At 59.8% G+C, this 23,537-nt stretch overlaps 2 protein-coding genes across 17 annotated transcripts; one reads left to right on the top strand and one right to left on the bottom strand.

Moving 5' to 3' along the window:
* Positions 1–32: 32 nt before the first annotated feature.
* On the bottom strand, positions 33–14,020 carry LOC309605675 (uncharacterized protein). 14 transcript variants are annotated; one of them, XR_014231486.1, is made up of 5 exons: positions 10,788–14,020; positions 9,975–10,080; positions 7,180–7,504; positions 1,932–6,773; positions 33–1,397 (listed from the first exon to the last, which is right to left on the bottom strand). XR_014231486.1 is itself a non-coding variant. In XM_082341766.1 (5 exons), exons 4-5 carry the CDS (start codon positions 2,648–2,650, stop codon positions 1,624–1,626), a joined length of 582 nt encoding a protein of 193 aa, XP_082197892.1. In that variant the 5' UTR covers positions 2,651–2,696; positions 2,876–6,773; positions 7,180–7,290; positions 10,788–14,020; the 3' UTR covers positions 33–1,623. The 14 variants fall into 14 exon arrangements, 5 of the variants coding, with proteins under 5 accessions (XP_082197892.1, XP_082197894.1, XP_082197891.1 ...); XR_014231487.1 differs by having other exon boundaries at positions 1,932–6,582; XR_014231489.1 differs by lacking the exon at positions 9,975–10,080 and having other exon boundaries at positions 1,932–5,230; positions 5,593–6,773; positions 7,180–7,290.
* Positions 10,584–22,592, top strand: RNH1 (ribonuclease/angiogenin inhibitor 1). 3 transcript variants are annotated; one of them, XM_082341751.1, is made up of 10 exons: positions 10,584–10,716; positions 16,824–16,929; positions 19,821–19,991; positions 20,229–20,399; positions 20,851–21,021; positions 21,112–21,282; positions 21,375–21,545; positions 21,789–21,959; positions 22,125–22,295; positions 22,385–22,592. In XM_082341751.1, exons 2-10 carry the CDS (start codon positions 16,844–16,846, stop codon positions 22,470–22,472), a joined length of 1,371 nt encoding a protein of 456 aa, XP_082197877.1. In that variant the 5' UTR covers positions 10,584–10,716; positions 16,824–16,843; the 3' UTR covers positions 22,473–22,592. The 3 variants fall into 3 exon arrangements, with proteins under 3 accessions (XP_082197877.1, XP_082197876.1, XP_082197878.1); XM_082341750.1 differs by lacking the exon at positions 10,584–10,716 and adding an exon at positions 14,181–14,318; XM_082341752.1 differs by lacking the exon at positions 10,584–10,716 and adding an exon at positions 14,372–14,655.
* The last annotated feature ends 945 nt before the right edge of the window (positions 22,593–23,537 follow it).

The following is a 23,537-nucleotide window of genomic DNA, read 5'->3' as shown; positions in this document are numbered from 1 at the left end:
AGACCTCTGGGTGCTGCGAGAACCGGCCCGTCTACCACTTAGCACATGAAACTTTATTCACCTTTAACCGGCAAGGGGGGAAACTGAGACCAAAGACTGTCCCTTCCCTGGTAGGGAGGCCTTCATAGGGAACGGCTGCGGGCCGGGGAGCTTCTTCGGACTCCGGGTGGGGTCGTATCTCCTGAGTTTTGGGGACCCTGGAAGGCAGGAACTGACTTTGGTGGAGGGCGGGACACAGCCTGCCGGGTCCCGCGGCGCCCTCTGCTCTGCCCCGTGGGGACCAGGTGGCTGCGTGGGGTCTGGCGTCTGGCTGGCCCTGCCCCCTGTGTGTGTGAGGGTGGCCCGCTGGCCCCTGCCATCCCCTCGTTGGAGGTGGCCTGTTGCTCCCAGGGCCACCTCAGGTCACCAAAGTGGCCTGTGGGGCCCATCCAGGCCCCAGGTGGCCACGTGCAGCCCCGAGAGGGCTCGCCTGGCCTCGGGCAGGACTCTGCACTGGCCAGGGCGGCCCCTTTAGTCATCATCCCAACTGTCGGGGTGCTCAGCACCGCTGCCTTCCCGGGGCCCAAATTCAGGCCAGGCCAGGCCAGGCGCTTCTGGGTCAGGGCCTTGTGCCGTGTGAGGGGGTCCCGTCCTCAGGGAAGGCCAGCGTGAAGCAGCAGGGCGTGTCGCTGTCTTCCCAGGGCCTCGGGGTCACTGTGCTCACAGTCACCTTGTCCCCTGGAGGCCCCCGAGCGTCCAGCTTCCTTGTGGACGCAGAGGTTGGGGGTTGTGGGGACGCGCGGGGCTTGCTCTTGGGGCACTGCCCTGGCTCCGTCGTGGCCGTGCTGGTCGCTGCCCCAGGAGGGGTGCCGGCTGCAGTTGCCACAGGGCAGGAGGGGTGTCGTGGCCCTGGCGGTGCCGTCTTCAGCGGGCTGGGCAGAGCCAGTGGCTGGGACCTCAGTGGGGTTGCAGGGCCATGCCTGTCGTGTGGCCCTGGGCGTGGCCCAGGCAGGTGTTGAAGGGGAGAGGACCCAGCATTCCGGCTCAAAGCCGATGTCTGGGGGCCACTTGCCTGTGGCCTCATGGTTCACTGAGAGGCTTGGGAGGGAATTCCATCACTGGCCGCAGCCGATCCTGAGGACTGTTCTGGGCTGGGGACAGGCAGGCCAGACTCGGAGCCTCCGGGGCCCCCAGCGGGAGGCCTGCGGCCGGGGCCCCCTCGTGCTGCTGCTCCTTGGCCTTCAGGTTGGCCGGGCCGGGCGAGGGGCCGGGCTGCTAGTGCTGGGCAGGTGGGCCAGGGAGGGCCAGCCCGTCTTCTCCGGGGAGCGTCTTGATGCTGGGAGGGGTAAGGAGAGGCCTGGGGGCTGGGGCAGGTCGCTCCAGGCCCAGGGGCCTCGTGGGGAACTCTTCAGGTTTTGCTGGAAATGAACAGACCAGGTCAGCTTCTCGACCAGGCCGTTCGGCTTGCGCAGGATGGGCCCGTGGGACCCTGCGTGGCTGCTCCGGCCCAACGCTGAGAACAGCTCTCCAGGCTGCTGACCCCTGGCTGTCCTGACGCCCAGCCCTGGCCTGGTCGGCCGAGTGTTAGAGCAGAAGAGCAGATGGATGGGGCTGAGGAGGAAGGCCTGGGGCTCGCCCCACCGCTCACTGCCCCGGAGGGTGACTCCAGAGGAGACTGCTGCCGAGGGCACCTGGGGGAAGCAGGTCCCGCTTCACCCCGCGTAGCTCAGCCATCGAGGCCTGCAGCTGCCTGAGCACCGCATCGTCCTCCAGGGCCCAGGCCCGGGACAGCGTGTCCTGCAGGAACTCCTGCAGGCCTTCCGGGGCAGCTTCAGGAGGTGCTCTGGGGGTGCGGATGCCATCAGGCCAGCGGGGGCCCCACCGGGAAGACTCAGCCCCCCACCCTGGGGCACCTCCCGTGGGCGGCGGCTGTATTCTGCTGGGCACCACACCTGGGGGTCTGCCGTGCCCGGGAGAGCCGTGGGCAGGGCCACTGCCAAGGGCGCGCTCTGGAGGGCGACCTCTGGGCCCCCGTGCTGGCCGGCCTGCCTCCTCTGCGGCCTGCACTCCATGCTCGGGAGCCTTGCGGACGGTGTACACCATGGCCGTCAGCATGTGCTCGCTCTCCAGGATGTAGGCATCCCAGAGCTTCAGGGTGAGCGAAAAGGGGGTCTGTGGGGACAGCAGGCCCAGGAGGGGCAGCTTGAGCAGGGCACGGTGGTGGTCCCAGCACAGGGTAAGAACCCGCCACCGGCCTCCGGCTTCTGCAGTCTGCCTGGGCTGCATCAGACAAGCTCCTGCAGCTCCTCACCTGGCTGGGCTCGTCCCAGTGGGGTCGTGGCTCCTGGACTCAAGGTCCTGAGGGCCTGGCCAGCACGACCCCTAATCTGGGGGCAACAGAGCCTGTCCCACGCTCGGTGGGAACACCTCAGTGGAGCAGAACGCTGGCTTGCTCACCCCCGGGCTGACCCAGCCTTCTGAAGGGAGCCAAAGCAGAAACGGCTGGGACTTCGAGATGCCCTGCGCCCCCCAGGAGGGCTCTGGGCTGCCCCCGGACGCCCCTCGGGAGGGGCAGGGCACGTGGGGGGGTGGGGCTCAGCCTCCTGGGCAGCCTTACCTGGTGGATGAAGCCCTGCAGGAACCACTGGACGGTGTCAGTCCCCAGGGACATCTGCTCCTCGTCCCGATGGAGGGCACAGGGGCTCAGGGCCTGCGTGCTGGGCCGGAAACCTCCCTATTTCGGGACGCCATGCAGCCGCCCCCAGGACCCAGGTGGCCCGAGCTCGCCGCTGATCTGCCCCAGGAGAAGGAGAGTGAAGCCTGCAGGAGGCCAAGCCCCCCCGGTGGCCGTGGGACAGGGCCTCTGTGGGGGGCGGGGGGCGACGCATCTACTCACCAGGTGTCGCTGCAGCTGGGGGAGGCTCTGCCTAGAACGTGCTCTTCGTGGGCCTGGAGTCTCAGCCGTTCTGGGAACCCCCGGGATGAAGAAGCCCGAGGAGCCCCCAAACCCCCACAAGTCAGAGCCGTGTCCAGCGAGGGTTGAGTACTGCAGGTGCCCCCGGTGGTGACCCCAGCGTGCGGGGCCCTCCTGAGCCCTGGCTGGACACGCTCTTCCCAGGCAGGACAGCCTGTGAGGCCGGGGCTGCTGGGGCAGAGGCCCTGCTCCCGGAGGCCCAGCTCGGCTGGCGCCCTGGGCTGAGGGGTGGGCAGGCATCCGGCCCTGGCACTTGCCCTGGCCACAGCAGGGGGTGGGGGACCCAGTACAGAGGGGCAGGGAGTGCGGCCCACGGGGTGGGTGGCGGGGGTGTGCCCGGCCCTCTCCTAGGCTTGGCAGCCAGGCTGGGGGCACGGGAGGGGGTGTTGCTGCTGCCGGGGCTTCGTCTGGCCGTGGGCTCGGAGGGCGCTGGGGGGTGGCAGGTGTGAGGCAGAAGGACCAGCAGGGAAGGGAGAGCTGCCCGGACGAGGCCGGGACTGAGGGCCGTGGCTCTAGGACCCAGAGGGCAGCACGGGGAGCCAGTGCCCTTCGCTGATGGGGAGATGGACTGGGCCCAGGTCCCCGCCAGCCCACAGCCAGGGGAGCTCTGCAGGGAGACCCCTGGCCCTGAGGCACTCCCAGCTGTCCCCGGCGGTCACCTACCATGCATGGCGTGTTTCTTGTCATCAGCTGGACCAGCGCCCAGAAGGCGTCCTCCTCAGGAACATCAGCAGGATGGCCATGACCTGGTTCATGCCCTGGCAGTAGCCCACCTCTTGCAAGAGCCAGATGTGCATGGAGGACCCACCCGGAGGCCTCTTCTGCCCCCCTCCACACTACCACCTCAGCTCCTGGATGGGCTCCCGCCTGGCCGAGCCCACACTGCCCTGGAGGGGCCACCTGAGATGCCCTCTGGGCCGGAGAGCCCCTGAGCCAGCTCAGGCGCCAGCACCACAGCAGCCCCGTGCCTGAGGCTTTGGGCGCCGTCCTGGGTCCCCTTTCCCAGACGAGGCAAGGGGGGCGATGGGGCCCAGCACGGGCTGGAGGTCCTGCCGTGAGGGCAGGCTTGGGGGGCCTGACCTGGGAGAGCACAAGGCCAGGGGGCTGGCCCAAGACCCCACTGTGGGCAGCCTGTGGGGTCCTCTCAGCTGGTGGTCCTCGAGGGAGTGTTCTGGAAAGAGCCGGTGGAGCAGGAGCTGCCTCCTGGGGGCCCCACAAGAGCTTTGGTCCCTGGGAACCTTCATCCCTGCCAAGTTTCTGATTAATAGTACAGCATTTTCAGGATCAAAACTCAAGTTTCAGGGGTTAAGTCTACATGCAATGAAATATAAATATCCCAGGTATACAGTTTGACAAGTTTTTATTTTCTTTCTTTATTCAGTTTGCACACATGACAGTTCAGTCTCTGGGACGTACAGCCCCGTGGGTTTTCACACACGGGTGGGGCCGCCGCATCCGCGCTGCAGCTTAAGCCCCCACCCCATTAGCCCCGGCAGCCGCTGGTGCTTGCCCTCCTGGGGCTGTGCTTGTTCCAGAACGCCCTGTGAGAGGAATCATATGTGGGTCTGGATTCCTTCACTTAGCAAAATATGTCTAAGGCTCATCCACGCTGCTGAGTGAATCAACAGCTTGTTCCTTTGTGTCCCTGAATCATAGTCCGTTTCATGGAATCCCACGGTTTATCCATTCCCTCGATGAAGATGATCTTGGTTGCTTCCAGTTTTTAACGATCACGAATAGAGCAGTGAATATTGCATGCAGGTTTTATGTGTGTTTAAGTTTTCAGTTCATTTGGGTAAATACCAAGGAGCATCATTGCTGATCACATGGTGAGTATATGTAGTTTTTTTTTTTTTTGGCTGCATTGGGTCTTCACTGCTGCAGCACGTGGGCCCTAGAGCACGCAGGCTTCAGTAGTTGTGGCTCGCGGGCTCTAGAGCGCAGGCTCAGTAGTTGTGGCGCACGGGCTTAGTTGCTCTGCGGCATGTGGGATCTTCCCGGACCAGGGATGGAACCGGTGTCCCCTGCATTGGCAGGTGGATTCTTAACCACTGCGCCACCAGGGAAGTCCCAGTATGTGTACTTTTGTAAGAAACCGCCCAGCTGTCCCCCACAGTGGCTGCACCATTTGCATCCCCACCAGTGCTGGACGAGAGTTCCTGTTGCTCCACATCCTTGCCAGCACTTTGGTTCTTATTCTGCATGAGTCCTTTATTAGATATATGATTGGCAAATATCTTCTCCCACTCTGTAGCTTTTTCATTCTTTTAACAGTATCTGTTGCAGAATGAAAGTTTTACATTTAGATATAGTTCTTTCTCTCATAGGTGTCCTCTCGCTCATCTGACCGGCCTCTTTCCCAGTGTCCATGGCCTCACCCCATCCTGGCGTTCTGGTTTTCTAATGCCACAAGTGAGTTGCCCTGCAAACAAGCCAGAGGTTTAAGATGGAACCAGAAGTTGGGACACAGCCATGTTTACTCGTTTGTGTATCCAACAGGCTGTGTTCTCAGACAACAGTGGCTGGGCCTGAAGTCTAAGATATTTACCATCTGGCGCATTACAGGAAACCTCCCTGATTTTGTGCCCAGGCCTGCAGATGGGCAGGGGTGGTGGGACGGCGGGGCCCACCAGGCTTACCCTCACACCCTGGGCTCCTGTCTGCGTGAGGCCTGCAGCCTGGTGGCTGTGGGGCGATGGAAGTTCTGAGGGCCAGCGGCGGCTGACTCGCCCTGGGCCCGGCCTCGGAGGTCAGCAGAGACACAGCCACACTCCGGGCCAAGGCGGGCGTGGGGCCTCCCAGCTTCGGGCCCGTGGAGTCCCCCCGGTAGAGGCATCTCGTCGTGAGAGGAGTGTGGGAGGTCCAGGGTGACCACTCGGGCAGCACAGCCCACGCCTGCCTTGATGCTCCCAGTGCCATCTTGGCCAGACCCCTCTTCTCTCCGGGGTCAGGGCTCTGAAGAGCATCTCTTGGTCCAGAGTGAGCTTGATCTGTTGGCTATTCACGTGCGCCCCGAACCTGTCACGGCAGAACCTGCTCTCCTGCCCACCCACAAGGTCTCCCCGGCCGGCAGGGTCTTTGCCCCATACCCAGTTACCCAGATTGGAACAGGTTGTTCAGAAAGCAGTGAGGCGTTGGGAGACCCGATACTAGGGCTCCCATTAGGGCTGGATATTAGGGGATTACAGTAAATGCTTCAGGTGTAGCAACAGGGTCAAGGTCACGCATAAGAATCCCTGTGTCGTCGTGTCCCGTCCCCCCCACCCCCAAGATCCCGCTCGGCTTTGGGATCTTAGTTCCCCAACCAGGGATCAAACCCTGGTGCTCGGCAGTGAAAGTGCTGAGTCCTAACCACTGGACCGCCAGGGAGTTCCCAAGAATCCCTCTTTTTAATTAATTAATTTATTTATTTTTGGCTGTGTTGGGTCTTCGTTTCTGTGCGAGGGCTTTCTCTAGTTGCGGCGAACGGGTGCCACTCTTCATCGTGGTGCGCGGGCGTCTCACTATCGCGGCCTCTCTTGTTGCGGAGCACAGGCTCCAGACGCCCAGGCTCAGTAGTTGTGGCTCACGGGCCTAGTTGCTCCGCGGCATGTGGGATCTTCCCAGACCAGGGCTTGAACCCGTGTCCCCTGCATTGGCAGGCAGATTCTCAACCACTGCGCCACCAGGGAAGCCCAAGAATCCCTGTTTTTAAAATGCATACTGAGAACCTAGGGACGGGGTGAGGCCAGACATCTTGGGTTCTCTGCAAAACACCTGTGCTGGTCAAGTGTGTGGTGAACGCAGGACACAGGACAGGACAGTGTCGCTAGTGTTGGACCTGGGTGATGGAATTTGGGGGTTCGTCACACTTTTAAAAAATAAATGATGGAAATTGTCTAAAAGAGCAGAAATATATAACTAAAAAACATCAAGATGGGGCGTCATTTCGACCCCGCCGACCCGCATTCGTTCCATCTGGGCTCGGGTCCAGCCTGGTCTCTGCTGCCTGGAGCCCCTCCCCTCCCGCGGGGCCCTCTGGGGCCTGTTGAGCCAGTCCAGACCGGTCCCCACTCTCCCCTCGTGCCCCCCGCCCCCGTGCCCCACACCGCCGCCCTCGCTCCTCACGTGCCCACTCGCGCCCCCTCGAGGCTCAGCCGGCACCGCCAGGCCGGGGGTCGGGCACCCGCCATCCCAGCTTCAGACCCAGGTCCACAGCCTCCCCCCGCGGGGCCCCGGGGACCCACTTGATGCCGTAGCGCTCCCGGAACATGATGTGGTTTCGGAAGGCGCGGTTCCCATCCAGGTCGGATCTGCCTTATGTCCTGGGAGTACAGACGGGCCTGCTGCTTCGGGCTCTGTGGGCGGGGCCAAGGGGCGGGGCGGGCGTCAGGCGGAACCTGGACCCACGGCCACCACCGCCGGACAGAGCGGGCGCTGCGAGGCCAGCGGGAACTGAGCTGTTTCTGCAGAAGCCTCATTGTGCGCGTTTCTGAAGCCAGGGCGGGTCACGAGTGACCCCTGTCAGGATGAAGGTGACCTGACGATTGCCTGTGCTCCTAGCCTGGCAGTCTGCTCCAACAGAAGATAATATCGTCAGTGTGTCATCCAATCATCAAGTTCTTTATAATTTCTTAAATATAAAATGTGCAACACTCAATCAAAAGTAACCAGGCATTATCAGGAAATAAGATGTGATGAAAAAGAACAGGCAATAGAAACAGACCCAACAGAGGTGCAGATAATGGAGCTATTAGACAAGGGCTTTAAACGAAATACACTTGGACTTCCCTGGTGGTGCAGTGGTTAAGAATCCTCCTGACAATGCAGGGGACACGGGTTCGAGCCCTGGTCTGGGAAGATTCCACATGCCGCGGAGCAACTAAGCCCATGCGCCAAAACTACTGAGCCTGCAAGCCACAACTACTGAGGCTGCATGCCACAACTACTGAAGCTTGTGTGCCTAGAGCCTGTGCTCTGCAACAAGAGAAGCCACCTCAATGAAGAGTAGTCCTCGCTCGCCGCAACTAGAGAAAAGCCCGCACACAGCAACAAAGACCCAACGCAGCCAAAAATAAATAAATAAATTTATTAAAAAAAAAAAAAAGAAATACACTTAATGTACTCATGGAGCGAAAGGCAAGATTAACAGATGTGGGGAGGGGGAGACCTGGAAACAAAAACAAACAAATGAAAATTCTAAAATAAATAAATAGAATAACTAAATTTAAGGACTGAATGGATAGTTTTGACCGCAGATCTAAAGATAAAGAGAGAATCGGTGAACCAGAAGGCAGGTCAAAAGAAATTATGTAGACCGAAACAGAGTCAAAGGATATAAAATCTAATAAAAAGAATAAGAGACATGTGGGTACAGTGGAAAGATCAAGCATATTTATTTATTTATTTTCAGCTGCGTTGGGTCTTCGTTGCTGCGCGTGGGCTTTCTGTAGTTGCGGTGAGTGGGGGCTACTCTTCGTTGCGGTGTGCAGGCTTCTCATTGCGGTGGCTTCTCTTGTTGCGGAGCACGGGCTCTAGGTGCACGGGCTTCAGTAGTTGTGACATATGGGCTCAGTAGTTGTGGCTTGCGGGCTCTAGAGCGCAGGCTCAGTAGTTGTGGCGCACGGGCTTAGTTGCTCCACTGCTTGTGGGATCTTCCCGGACCAGGGCTTGAACCCGTGTCCTCTGCATTGGCAGGTGGATTCTTAACCAGTGTGCCACCAGGGAAATCCCAAGCATATTTTTTTAAAATAAATTTATTTATTTATTTATTTATTTATTTATTTATTTATTTTTGGCTGCACTGGGTCCTCGTTGCTGTAGGCGGGCTTTCTCTAGTTGCGGTGAGCGGAGACTACTCTTCATTGCGGTGCGTGGGCTTCTCATCGTGGTGGCTTCTCTTGTTGTGGAGCACAGGCTCTAGGCGCATGGGCTTCAGTAGTTGTGACATGTGGGCTCAGTAGTTGTGGCTCGTGGGCTCTAGAGTGCAGGCTCAGTAGTTGTGGCGCACGGGCTTAGTTGCTCCGCAGCATGTGGGATCGTCCCGGACCAGGGCTTGAACCCGTGTCCCCTGCATTGGCAGGCGGATTCTTAACCACTGTGCCACCAGGGAAACCCTCAAGCATATTTTTAATTGATTCTAGATGAAGAGCAGAGAGTGAGGCATCCAAAATATCTGAAGAAATAAGAGCTGAGACGTTCCTGAAACTGATGAAAGATATCAAGCTACAGATTCTAGAAGCACAGTGAGCAACAAAAAGGATAAATACAGGGAAAAACACATCCAGGCACAGTATAGTAAACCTGCTGACTGAGAATAAAGAGGAAAGCTTTAAAGTACCCAGGAAGACATGTCATCTTCAAAGGAGTGACAATAAGAGTGACAGAAAGTATGGAAATCAGAAGACAATGGAATAACATCCCCAGAATGCTAACAGAAATAAATGCCAACCTACACATCTATACCCAGTGAAAATGTCCCTGAAAAATAAAGAATGCACAGAAAAATTTTCAGAGAAACAAAACCTGGCAGAATCCAGTTTCCTGGTTTCACCAGGAAACCCACATCAAATGAAATACTAGAAGGTGTTCTCCATGGAGAAAAAAAAAAAAAGTGACCCCAGATAGAAGTTTGAAAATGCTAGGATTGAAGAGGGCCCGAGTTTGATCCCTGGTTGGAGAACTAAGATCCCGCAGCCATGCAGGAAAGAAAGAAAGGAACGAAGGAACGAAGGAAGGAAGGAAGGAAGAAAAGGACTCAACCAGGTGAATCAGGTAAGTTCAAAAATAACAAGAATGACATAACTTCCAGTGAATCCCAAAGGGCCCCCCACTGTGGCCAGCACACGTATGGTGGTAACCTGCATCCTCAACTTTGTGGAGTGTCTCAAAATTGACAAGTACGGGTGAGAAAATGAGGGGAAAGGCACTTCCAGACCTTCCTTCCCCTCCTCAGGAGTTTTACTCAGCTTTCAATTTTATGTCCTTTGGCTGGGCACCACTTGTTTCATTCAGTCTGTGGACACCTGGCCACACCCCTCACCAGCTCCAGTCCCCGCAGGTAACCCTCTCAGGCCTGGCCTTCCCCTCCCGAGTTTCCCTCCATCAGGGACTTCTGTTTGTTCTACTCAATGTTGAATCCTCACCACCTAGAACACAGCCAGGCACACAGGAGTTAATAAATATTTACGAAGAAATGCATTTAGGTGAGGCACGAATTGTTAACATTCATTGACAATATTAGATGAATGAAACATCACCCATAGATTACAAACGTTGCCTTAATTAACAAAGTTGCCACTTTGTTCCGAAACCAACTGTCTGTCTGTGTCTGACTCTCCAGCTCTAGTTGTCGGTGCTCGCAGAATCCCGACACCCAGACTTTGCTCCAAGTCAGAGAACCGACCCGCTGCCCGCCACGTTAATGTCACGGCCCGGGTCCTGCGAGGCCTCATCCTCACCGGGTCCGACTTTCGAAGCCCACCTACGGCACGCGCGGGTCCGCCCATCAGTTCCAGCCGGGCTGGAAGCGGTGAGGGCGCCTTGGGTACCACCGCCGGCTCCGCCCCACCCGCAGGCCCCGCCCCCCTCCGCCAGCAGGCCCACCCTAAACCCCGCCCCTGTCGCCCGCCCACAGGCCCCACCCCTAGAGGCCCCGCCCACCGCCTGTTGCCGCGCCGCAGCGAGGCCCCGCCCCACCGCTGGTCCTGACACCGCCCCCCGGTCGGAAGTAGGCCGTCTCCCTCCCGGTCAACAGGCCAGGGACAGTTCGTTGTCGTGTCTAGGTCAGTCACTCCCTAGGTCCGTCAGTGGGTGGGCCAAACAGACGGCCGACCGGTCCAGCGTCAGTCCTTACCGGCGCCGGTCTTGGTCGGGCCGCGCGTGGACGCACGCCGGACGCCACTGAGGCCACGCAGCCCGGGGATACGCGCGCTCGCCAGCGTGGGGCGAGGGGTCCTCTGGGCCGGGGTCACCCCCGCTCCGCGGACCTGGGGGGCGGGTCCTGTCGGGGGCGGGTTCGGTGAGGCGGGGCCGCGCGGGCCGAGGCCGCGGCACCGCCCAGGGAACGTCGGCGCGCTCCGATGACGTCAGGACGCCCGAGTTCGCCTCTGCGCGTGCGCGCTGCCGCCGGTCGTCCTCCCGGGGCACGCTGGGACCTCCGGCGCGGGGCGCTGGGTCTGCGCCTGCGTGATCTGCGTCTTGGTGGTCCGCCCTTTGGCGCCCAGTAATCTACACCAGCAAGGGCTGGCTCGGCCAGACTTTCCTTCTCAAATTGAGTAACCCCCGACCTTATTCCCCCAAAGAACCGATCCCCAGGAAGGACAGACAGCCCTGGCAGAGAGCACTCGCCCGGGTGGCGCCCTCAGGGTGTTGGGCCTTGGGATGGCCATGTGTCCGCCCTGCAGTTCTGTCCCGTTAGGTCACCCGAGTGCCCCGGGGGAGCTGGGTGGGCAGCTCCTGTGGGAAAGAGAAAGACATAAGTGGGACAGCACCTCGGGGGCCGCGAGGTTGGGTTGTCACAAGGTCTGGCTGAGACAGTCTAAATGTCAGCTTGTGGAGGTTGGTTGAGTAGATTGAATACACTCGAACAGAGACACACAGTGTGCCCACTAAAAGTTAGCTTCCATACGTATCTATTCACGTACGTGTATATTCGTCTATACATTGTATACATATCTATTCTTAGGTGAGAAATATAGCAGCTCCCTAATGCATTAGTTTCTTACTGCTACTGTAGTGAGTTGCTACAGACTAGATATTTTACAATTCTGGAGGTCAGAAGTCACAAATAGGCCTTAGGGGGTTAAAAATCAAGGTATCCACAGAATGGTTCCTTCCAGAGGCTCCAGGGGAGAATCTAGTTCTTGGCCTTTTCTAGCTTCTAGAGGCTGCCTGTCTCCATCTTCAAAGCGCAGCCACTCCAACCTCTGCTTCCATTGTCACTTTTCCTCTCTGATTTTGACCCTTTTGCCTCTCTTTTAAGGACCCTCAGGATTACATTGGGCCTATCCAATTAATCAAGGACAGTACCCCCATCTCAAGATTCTTAACTTTGTCATATCTGCAGAGACCCCTTTGCCATCTATGGTAACTATTGACAGGTTTGGGGATTAGGATGTGATCATCTTCGGGGGCCATTATTCTGCCTACTATTGTTTATATCTCATTTTTATTTTTAAAACTGTATTGTGTGTACAGGAGGAGTAGGAGCAGATACACAGATGTCAGATCATTTGTCTCTGGAAGATGGGCATTCTTGGGCCTTTCATTTTTTTTAATCTCTTCTGGTTTTTCTACAAAAAGCACATACTGCTCCTGTGATAAAAATCATGTTAAAGTTGGTTGGCATGCCAGTGCACCCAGAGGCCTCTTTCTGCCCCCTCCCCTCTCCCTGCTCCATCCTCACCCACCCCAGCCTGCAGGAGCTTCTGCCAGAAACCCAGCACCACGCTCATTTTCCTGCATCAGGGTGGGAGAGAGCTGCTCACTGTCTTCACTTGACAACTTGTCAACTTGCACTTGCTGTGGGGGAGCTCATGGCGTGGGGCGGGGGTGGGTGTCTGTGCCTTGGGGGCCCAAACCTGCGAAGCCACTAGGCTCTCCAGGACCCCTGGCCCCACATTGGTGGCCCTGACCCCCTTACAAACTACACAAGCAAGGACTGGCCCCCACCGGATATTCTCCCCAAGTTGAGTAACCCTTCCTTTATTCCCACAACAAACCAACCCCCAGGCAACTGGTCAGCTCCCTGAGGCTCCTTTGTTAAATTTAGAGATCTTGGTTGGTTTCAATAACTGACCATCTGGGCCACATGTGCTTTTCTCTTCTCCTGCTGTAAATTCCCGCTCTGATGTTTTAAATTTACCAATAGTGAGCCTGTGAAACCCTAGGCCGCCAACCTTGACCCCAGTAAAAGCAGAACCCTAGCCGCCTGCCCCCAACCCCCCGCCCCATCCCCACCTCGCTCTGTGGCCCCAGGTATGCCATGTGCATTCCAACACATGTGAGTAATAGACCTTTTTTTTTTCCCCCAAAGTTTCCTAATGGTCTTTGTTGAAGGCCGCCTTGCAATCACAAGGGCAAGTCCAGCCACGACACTGGTTATGGCTAGGCCAAGAGGGGTGCAAAACAGGTGTGTTATGAAGCCTTTAACCATCTTCCTACTGGTAGACATTTAGATTGTTTCCAGGTTTGGACAGTTGCAAAATGCTGCAAAAAGACATTTTGAACATGTCTCCTAAGCTCCTGCATGAATATTCCTCTTGATCGATACACAGAAATGCAGGGGTGTGTAGTGTTTTACATAAGCCAAATGTCACGCTTGTTACCCGAAAAACGTTTTGCCTTGTGGTGCGTGTTGAGTCAAAAGACACAGCCAAGCCAAAGATCCGGAGAAGGAAGGATTTATTACCTGCTGCAAGTAAGGGGAACACTGGGGATCTTCTCCAAAGCAGTGTCTCCCTGCAGAGTCCAGGGTTTATTTGATTGAAGTCAGGAGGGTCAGAAAAGGTCATCTTCACCCCTTAGATTCCGGTAGGTCTGGTGGTTGCGGCTTCAGGCTAATCGTCACCATTGAAACAGAACCGGGAGTCTTTACAACTGGTACATTATTTTGGCTGTTGTTACTTGTCTGATTACAGTCGTTTGTTTCTGCGTTCTTTTGTTCCCTTAAGACCATCAATTACTGAGACCTGTTCAAGGGCAAGCATTGTGGCCCACCTTAGATCACAAAACGGCTTAGGCCAAAAAATGGCTTCTCTTCTGATAAGAAAACCATGCCTGGTTCTCTCTCCCAGGAAACCTACCGTATCTGCTTACACACTGACGCATTTCATCACAGCCAGGACAGATAATTTCCATCTTTTCCTGTGTGGCAGCAAAAAGAAGTGTCTCAGATATTCGATTTCTGTGCTTTGGCAAACTCCCACGTTCTGCCTGCTGGTGGGAGAGCGCAGAGGAAGTCCCGACGGCCTCTGTCTCCTTGGGGGTGGTCGGGGCTCCCTGCGCCTGCGCCGCATCTCCGCCTGGCGCCCCCTCCCCGCGAGGTGGCCTGCCCCCGTTCTGGGTGACAAAGTGGAAAATCAGACAGGGACGTCAAGTTTTACCCAAGAGTTCAGCGGAAAGCGGCGAAGGTTTAACTGGGGGCGCAGGCTCGGCGCGCGTCTCAGAAAAAGACCCGGGGCCAAGCCGGGGAGGGATGGCGGGCGGGCCCGTCCCGGGGTCTAATGTCCTCCCGCCGGGGTTCGGTGGGCGAGGGCGAGCTGGCGCGGGACCCTGGGCCCGCCCGGCCCCCACTCTCCAAGGCCCCGCCCCAGGACGTGACCCCACCCCCTGCCCGGGCGGAAGACGCAGCTCGGTCCTCTGGTCAGCGGTGGAGGCCCCGGAGGTGAGGTCCGGGGTCCGGGGCAGAGCGGGAGCGGGAGCGGGCCGGGGAGGGGGGCGCGGCGACCCCGCGGCGTTTTTGGGGTCCCCCAGCCGGTGACCGCTTGGCGGACGGTTCCTGGGCCCGAGAAAGCACGGGGGCCGGGGGCGCGGGGAGCCCTCTCCGCGCGGCATTTGAGCGGCCCGTCTCTCCCTGGAGAGGCCCCGGCCCGACCCCGCGCTGACCTCCGACCCCCGACCCCCGGACACATGCGGATCCTCGGGCGGGCGTGGGGGGCGGCGGCGGCCCCGCGCGGACTCCGCCGCGCCCCTGCTCCCTTCCGCCTCCGCGCCTCGCAGAGGTAACCAAGCTGCGCCGGGGGCGGAGGGCGGGCCGCGGGCGCCGCTCCAGGGAAGGCCCGGGCCGGACCCTGAGGCGGAGAAGACGCACCTCCTGTCTTCCGGCACGGTCTTGCGCAGCGGCCTGTCCCCGCACTTGGAAGCATTAATTAGGGGCGGTTGTTGAGATCCTGGACCCGCGACTTGGGGCCTGGGGAGCAGCCCAGCTGGTGGGGGTCCTGATTGCCAGGGAGGCGGTGGGCCGGACACGTGCTTGTTCCTGTCCAGATCAGGCACCCTGACTGGGGGCTTGTGAGGAAGGCTGTACACGCGGCGTCTTTGCGGGATGTTAACACTTTTTCATGGGTTCTCAAAGGGATCCGTGTTCTCTGGAGGCTAAGACGCCCACAGGCCAACCAAAGGGATACTCTGGGTCTAGTCAAGTCTGGGGGCTTGGGGGGCGCAGCTGCTGGGTATCAGTTTCCTACTCTGGAGAGGCGAGTCCCCTAATGTCACACTGGATTCAGGGAGGGAGCAGCCGGGGGAGCAGTGTTGGGGCTAGAGCTCCTCAGTGGCCCCTCCCATCCTGAACCCCGAGCCCCTCCTCCTCATCCCTCTCCCGCGATGACTGAGGATTCTGAGTCAGGGTTTGGGTGGCCACACCCTGGGCTGGGGGTGGGTGGCAGGTCTGGTTTTGCTCACGGGCTCTGGCCAGTGGGCTGGGCGGCCTCTTCCTGGTATGGTCCCTCCCTGTGATGGTACGTGAAGTGGCCAGTTACCCATGCCCTCGCCTCAGTTTCTTGGCAGGCCCCCCTGCTGGGACGTGCACACGTGAATCTGAATCTTACCTGATCATTGGCACCAGGGGCCTCCCAGGAAGAATGTAACTAGAGCCTTTGCCTGGGCTGGCCCTCTTCCCTGCTGTGGGCTCGAACCAGCCGGGGCCGGCAGGGGGCATGCCCTCTTCAGCAAGGCCGGGGCTGTGCCAGGCACGGACACAACACGAGTGAAGCATTGTTCTCAGGAATCTGGGGGTTTCGGGGAACCGGGAACCTCACATGGGTCTGAGTCATCCTGCCTCGAGACCTGGAAAGGCATGGCTTCCAGGCGCGGGTGTTTACTGAACTTCCTGTGGCTCTTGACTGAAAGCCCGCTCCCTGCCCTCCTCCCGGGCACCCCCCAGCTCATGGCTGCCGCTGGGTTCCTCTCCTGCTGGCTCCCCCTTCAGGGCCACAGTCGGCACCCGCCCCGGGCTCTGGTTCCTCATTTGTTCGGGCTCTGTGTGTGGCCCTGGTGAGGTTTCAGGGCCTGTGACCTCCCATCCCAGACCTGCTGGCCAGAGGCCTCCCTCTTTTCTCAGCCTGCTTGGTGAGCTGGCTTCTTTGTGGGCTGGTCCCTGGGCTGAGCCAGGGTCGGGCAGAGGACGTGCCCTCTCCAGAGTCCCAGCTCCCAGAAGGGGCTCATGGAAGCAGGCACCCCGGGTGGCCACCCATGAATGCACCATCCAGAGCGTAGGTCACTGGACCTGGGGTCCCCACCCCACCTGCTCTGTCCTGGCCAGGGCACTTGTGGCTGGCGCCCCTCAGGAACCGTCAGCTGACCACCTGACGGCTGCTTCAGGGCAGTGAGGCCTCAGGTGCTGGCATCCTGGGCGGGTCTGGCTTTGTGGATGCCGGCCAGGTGGGGCTGTGCGCTGCCTTCCTGTTCTCGGAGGGGAGAAGGAGGCTGAGTCGGCAGGGGCAGTTACTGCAGCACGTCACAGATTGGGGCCCCTGCGCTCCCCTGGCTGGGGTCTGCACACCGTCCGGGCCCACAGGCCACCTCCTCCCCACCTGTCCTTGCTGGCAAGGCAGAGGCAGGGCTTTGGGCGGTGAGCGCTGCTCTCCCCTTCCTCGGCCGGGAGGTGCCTGGGGGGCTGGGGGACGAGCGCAGCCTCTGTCCCCGCGGCCACGTCCCCCAGCTCTGCGGTCCGTGGCGGTCTTTGCCCGGGAGCCCTCTCCCATTTCTGCTCCTGGAGGCTGAGGTGGATAAAGGTGTTGAAGAAGGGAAACGAAGCAGGCGGGGAGGCTGTGGCTTCTCCTGGAACGTCCCCTGGGGTCCTGTGTGGACGTCCTCCGTCCACTGGATCTCTGGCCTGTCAGACCTTGAGAGTTCGGCTGAAATCCTCTCCGTCTCCCCTGCCTGTGTCTAGGCAACACCTCGCCTCCCACCATGAAGCTCGACATCCAGTGTGAGCAGCTGAGTGACGCCCGGTGGACGGAGCTCCTGCCTCTGATCCAGCAGTACGAGGTGATCAGGTAGGACCGGCCGTGCCTGCGTGCCCGGGGCCACCACCCTGCAGGGGGTGACGGGTGCTCCCAGCTCGCTTCACTTACAGAAGCGTGATGTAAATTTTGTATGATTTTCACGTGGCATAAAATGTGACTCTTTGTATTTTTTTCCAACCATTCGAATGTAAACCCATTCTGGCCCAGGCCTGGTGGGCACAGCAACCTGGCCCAGGGTCTCGTCTGCTCGTCCCCTTCCCCTGGGCATGCAGTCGCCGCAGCCGGCTCGTGTGGGCACTGCCTGTCCTGTGCCCCTGCCGGGCTGCGGGCTGGGAATCCAAGTCCAGGCTGACTCCTGCTGTCGAGGCCCTCAGACCCGCAGGTTCCTCAGGGCTCACGAGCAAGAGATGAGTGCCTGCCTGCTTATCTTTTTTTTTTTTTTTGTATTTAAAAATATTTTATTTTATTTTTTTTAATTTTTATTTTTTATAAATTTATTTATTTTATTTATTTATTTTTGGCTGCGTTGGGTCTTTGTTGTGGCACGCGGGCTTTTCGTTGCGGTGTCTTCTCTTGTTGCAGAGTACGGGCTCTAGGCACGTGGGCTTCAGTAGTTGTAGCTCGCGGGCTCTAGAGCGCAGGCTCAGTAGTTGTGGCGCATGGGCTTAGTTGCTCCGCGGCATGTGGGATCTTCCCGGACCAGGGCTCAAACCTGTGTCCCCTGCATTGGCAGTCGGATTCTTAACCACTGCACCACCAGGGAAGTCCCAAAAATATTTTATTTTTGAATAGGTAAGACATATGGCACAAAATTCAAAAAGACACAAAAGGGAATACAGTGAAAAGCCTCTCAGTCCTGTGCCCGTCCACTCTGTTGCCCTCCGCACCAACTACCCTTGTTTCTAAGAATTTAGCCCACAGGTGTAATTCCGTAGATATAATGTGAAATAACATATGCACAAGAATGTTCATTACAGCATTATTTTTAATAGCAAAAGATAGGAAACAGTGAAAATGTCCACTAATAGGGGACTGACTAAATAAGTTATGATTTATCCGTTCAATGGAGAAGTATACAGTTATAACATAGAACGAGACAGCCCTTTATGTGCAAGTATGTATTAAGTACAAAAAGTGCAGAACAGCACGCACAGGATGCCGTTGTGTTTCTAATACAAGGAAGTGTGTGTATATGCGTGAGACATCTTGGGAAGGGCGAACAGGAAGGTGAGGGGTGGGAGGAGGCGCAGTGGGAACGGCATTTAAGACAGTGCGGTGCCCGAAGGGTGTACTGAGGAGTGGTGAGTCCTTGGAAACATGGCGTGTGAGTTGGAGTGGCAAGGATGAGGTTAGCAGATATCCAATTCTTTTCCCCCCGTTTTAGACAAATAGCAATAGCAGCGTAGGCTTCACTTAGTTGTATAACCTTCCTTTTTCCCTTAATCTATTTCGGAAATCTTACCCAGGCATTTAGAGCCACTTTCTTTTTCTTATTAGGGCTCCATAGCAATTAATTGCTTCTAACCTTTTGCTGTTACAAACAATGCTATAATAAATAACCTCTTACATGTGTCATTTTACTTTTTTTTTTTTTAACATCTTCATTGGAGTATAATTGCTTTACAATGGTGTGTTAGTTTCTGCTTTATAACAAAGTGAATCAGTTATACATATACGTATGTCCCCATATCTCTTCCCTCTTGCGTCTCCCTCACTCCCACCCTCCTTATCCCACCCCTCTAGGTGGTCACAAAGCACCGAGCTGATCTCCCTGTGCTGTGCAGCTGCTTCCCACTAGCTATCTATTTTACGTTTGGTAGTGTATATATGTCCATGCCACTCTCTTACTTTGTCCCAGCTTGCCCTTCCCCCGCCCCGTATCCTCAAGTCCCTGCTTATCTTTCTTCTTTTGAACTTATTTGAAATAGTTTTATGGAAGGTTTACGGAAGAGTCACAAAGACGGTGCAGGGTCCCCTGTGCCCTGTCGCCTGGGGCGCTGGTCAAAGCGAAGAGCCCGACACGGCCACCTTGACTCACGTCACCGGCTTTTCCGTGCGTGTCCTCTCCTGTTCCCGGGTCGTGCAGGACCCCTCACGGCATCATCGCCACGTCTCCACGGCCCCTCCTGTCTGTGATGGTCCCTCTGTCCCTCCTTGTCCTTGGCCGCCTGACTCTGGCGTCTGCTCACTCGGGCTCAGGTGAAAGTGCCTCTGACGTCTTCTCAGGGTTGAGTCACATGTTTTGGCCAGACAACACAGAAATGACATTGTGTCCTGCCTGGCGTATCGTATCGTGGGAGGTGTTGTCACAGTGGTGCCACGTGGTCACCCCTAATGGTCGCTGTGACCACCTGATGCAGGGTGCCTGCCACCTCTCGGGGTGACACCCCTTCAGACTCTGCTCATGTCCTGTTTCTGCTCGGACTTTTGCCTGTTGATCTTCACAGCTGTTGGTGGGTTTTGCCTGAAGTGTTCCTGGGACTCTGCCTCACTGGGGTTTTTAATTTTTTCATTCCTTCCACACTTATCACTTGTCATTCTCTGAGGAAGAGCTGGCTTTCCTTCCACCTGTATTGACTCAATGGTTCACTTAATCGGTGGACGTGATCCTGGGTCAGGGTCTGGCACGTTCCACGCTGGCCTCTCCAAGCCTCTTCAGCCGGGCTCTGCCCTCGAGCTGCCACCTCCAGGTTTGGTTTCTCTCCTGGGGGTGGACGGGCACTTGTGCCCGCTGACCGTGTCCCGGGGAAGATGCGGAGATACGCGTCCGTATAGGTGCCAGTATCTTAACGGTTTTCACAAGACGATCCACGCGTTTTCTTTCATTTTAAGATGCGTTGGTTGTGACCCACCTCGTCGCGTTCTTGGCCCAAGAACGGGTCACAACCTGCTGTGTGAAGTGACTGAGTGTCCGTCTGCAGGCTGGACGACTGTGGCCTCACGGAGGTGCGGTGCAAGGACATCGGGTCCGCGCTCCGGGCCAACCCCTCCCTGACAGAGCTTAGCCTCCGCACCAATGAGCTGGGCGACGGCGGCGTGCACCTGGTGCTCCAGGGCCTGCAGAGCCCCACCTGCAAGATCCAGAAGCTCAGGTGAGCCCTGCCGGTCACTCCTGGGCTCTGGGCCCTGAGGCACACCTGAGCCCTCTCGCGGCCCCCGCCCCGCGTCCCCTCCGGCAAGGCCGGCTGCCTGGCCTCCCCGTGGGTGCGTGTGTGGTGGCGGCGGTTCCGTGCCCGCCTCGCTTGGGCTTCGGCACACGGAGGGGTGGCTCGCCTCGCCTGGGAGCCGCGGTCGGCTCGTGGGGCCCGCTGACGGCCCCGTGTCTCCAGCCTCCAGAACTGCTGCCTGACGGGGGCCGGCTGCGGGGTCCTGCCCGGCGCGCTGCCCTCCCTGCCCACCCTGCGGGAGCTGCACCTCAGCGACAACCCGCTGGGCGACGCCGGCCTGCAGCTGCTCTGCGAGGGGCTCCTGGACCCGCAGTGCCACCTGGAGAAGCTGCAGTGAGTGTGCACCCCCCCCGGGGCCCCGAGGTGCCCGCGCCCACCCGTCCCCTGGGTTTCGGCTGTCTGCCCTGGGCAAGCCCCCTCCCCAGCTCATCGGCTACGGGGAGCTTCGAGGAGGGGCTCTTCCCTGAGGCTGGGGCTGTGGTCTCTGAAAGCAGCTGGCAGCTGGCCTGTGACCCCGAGCGAGCACACAGATGGGGTCAGCCACAGAGGGAGGAAGCCGAGCCCGAAAGCCCCAGCTCGGGCCAGGTGTCTTTCTCCTGGGTCTCTGGGCGCCCGCCACCCGGGGAGATGGCCCCTCGGCCACTGCCGTGCTGGCACCGCCTGGCAGCGCTCCGGTCTCTGCAGGCCTCACGGCCGGGGTGGGAAAGGAGACCCAGACGGGTGCCCCTGGGCCAGGCCACGTTCCTGCGGCCGAGGGGCTGACCGCCCGCCCGCCCGCCCCCAGGCTGGAGTACTGCAACCTGACGGCCGCGGCCTGCGAGCCCCTGGCCGCGGTGCTCAGGGCCACACAGTACCTGAAGGAGCTCATGGTGAGCAACAACGACATGGGTGAGGCCGGCATCCGGGCGCTGTGCCGGGGCCTGGCGGACTCCGCCTGCCAGCTGGAGACACTCAAGTAAGCTCCGGGCTGGGGCTGGGGGGCAGGGCAGGGCAGGGCGGGGGCTAGGGGGGGCACCCCAGCTCGCAGCGCCTCTCGTGCACCCAGGCTGGAGAACTGCGGCCTCACGCCGGCCAACTGTAAGGACCTGTGTGGGATCGTGGCCTCCCAGGCCTCGCTGCACGAGCTGGACCTGGGCAGCAACCCGCTGGGCGATGCAGGCATCGCGGAGCTGTGCCCTGGGCTGCTGAGCCCCGGCTCCCAGCTCAAGACCCTGTGGTGAGTCGGCCTCCGGCCGGGCAGACAAAAACCTGGGGGCGGCAGGACACGTTGGGAGCCTCTCTGTGCTGACGGGGGGCTCACCTCCGCAGGCTCTGGGAGTGTGACATCACCGCCCGTGGCTGCAGAGACCTCTGCCGCGTCCTCCAGGCCAAGGAGACCCTGAAGGAGCTGAGTCTGGCGGGCAACAATCTGGGTGACGAGAGCGCCCGGCTGCTGTGCGAGAGCCTGCAGCAGCCGGGCTGCCAGCTGGAGTCGCTGTGGTGAGGGGGCCGCGCAGAGGACCCTGGGTGGCCCGGCGGGGGGGGGGGGCGGGGAACGGCGCCGGGGGCTGGCGAGGTGCGGGTGCCCTCGGGGGGTGGGGGAGGGGGTGCCGAGGTGGAGCCACCGAAGACGGGCAGAGACTCGGGGGGGGGGGGGGGCTGGCGTTCAGATCCCCAGGTGCCTCCCGGGGCACCCCAGAGGCGTGGGCCGCGGTGGCCCCAGTTCCCGTCTGCCGCCCGCAGGGTGAAGTCCTGCAGCCTCACGGCCGCCTGCTGCCACCACTTCGGCTCGATGCTCACCCAGAACAAGCATCTCCTGGAGCTGCAGCTGAGCAGCAACCAGCTGGGCGACTCGGGCGTCCAGGCACTGTGCCAGGCCCTGGGCCAGCCCGGCACCACGCTGAGCGTGCTCTGGTGAGCCTGCTGGGGGGCGCCCCGTCTGCCGGGGCCGAGGGCGGGGACAGCTGAGACTCGGACCCGCCCCCTCGCGCTCCGCGATCTGGCGGCGGCCTGGGCCCTGGTCGCACAGCCACCTGGGGGCGCAGCCTCCGCCTGACCTCGGCCCTGCCCCCCGCCCAGGCTGGGGGACTGTGACGTCACGGACGGCGCCTGCGGAGGCCTGGCCTCGCTCCTGCTGACCAATCGCAGCCTGCGCGAGCTGGACCTCAGCAACAACGGCCTGGGTGACCCCGGCATCCTGCAGCTGCTGGGCAGCCTGGAGCGGTCCGGCTGCGCCCTGGAGCAGCTGGTGTGAGTGGCCCTGGGGTGCGGGGGGCAGGCGAGGCGCACGGGGTGGGGGTGGGAGGCGTGGCCCCACCTCACCCCCCTCCTCCCTGCAGCCTGTACGACATCTACTGGACGGAGGCGGTGGAGGAGCGCCTGCGGGCCCTGGAGGGGAGCAAGCCCGGCCTGCGGATCGTCTCCTGACGCCCCTCCCCGGACGGCCCTCCTCCCCCGAGCAGTCCTGGGTTTAACCGAGAGAAGAGCTTAAATCAGCTCATTTTTGGGAGAGCATTTTAGGCACTTTATTAAAACGCTTTTCTGGCAGGAGGGTCTTTGTCCTCATGGTCCCCACGAGGCTCTGGTGTCGAGGGGGGGATGTTTTCATGAGCACCCGGCTGCCCAGCGAGCACCACGGACGTAGCCGCTTCGGGCAAGTCAGGGGTCCGGGCCTGGTGGCGGGTGTGCCCAGCGGGGCCCTCCGTGCGGGTCCGGTCTGAGCGCCCCAGGTGCTGGCGGGGTCCTGCTCCGTGCGGCCTCGGAAGCCACCCATCCTACAGGCCTTCACTGCCTCAGGTCTGCGAGGACGGCGTCCCGCCTGCACTACGGGGCACCAGAACGTGGCCGCTGCCCTCGGGGCCTGGCTCACCTTGGCCAGCAGCGTCGGTCATTGGTTGGCAGCGCGCTCGGACCTCCTGCGTGTGGGCCGGAAACCCCGGCTGGGAGCTGCTCCCAGGGCCGGGCCGGGCCGGGCCGGGCCGAGCCTGCCGACGGCTGGCTCCCGAGTGCTCTCCTGGTGGAGGCCGGAGCCCTGTGGACATAAGGGCAGGGTCCACCCCGTCTAGCTGGCCTCGTCTGGCCGTGGGTGGACAGCGTAGGGGTGACCTGCCCTGAGCAGCACAATCAAGGTGTAGACACTGGGCAGCTTTCAAAGGGTCTGGCGCCTGGGCAGTAACTTCCTGCCATCACTACAAAGCCCTTCAAGGTACCCAGGACCCTGGCTTTGTAACACCTTCCCCGGGAAGGGAGCAGGATCTGTGGAGAAGTGGGTGGACCCACCCAGGTCTGGGTGGGAGACGCTCCAGGGGAACCTGCACCCACCTTGGGCCAGAAACCGCTCCCGGGGGCCACGCCTGGGACTGGTGAGCAACACGGGCCTCCAGCCCTGCAGGGAGAGCACAGGCCACAGGAGGGAGGGAGTCTGGGAGCAGAGCGACTGCGAACCCCGCGACGCCGAGAACCCCGGGTGGAGGTGGGCGGACAGGACGCTTG

The sequence above is a fragment of the Balaenoptera borealis genome (assembly GCF_965194805.1).
Source record: "Balaenoptera borealis genome assembly, chromosome: 11".
Classification (NCBI taxonomy): Eukaryota; Metazoa; Chordata; class Mammalia; order Artiodactyla; family Balaenopteridae; genus Balaenoptera; species Balaenoptera borealis.
This window is presented reverse-complemented; position numbering and strand designations above follow the sequence as displayed.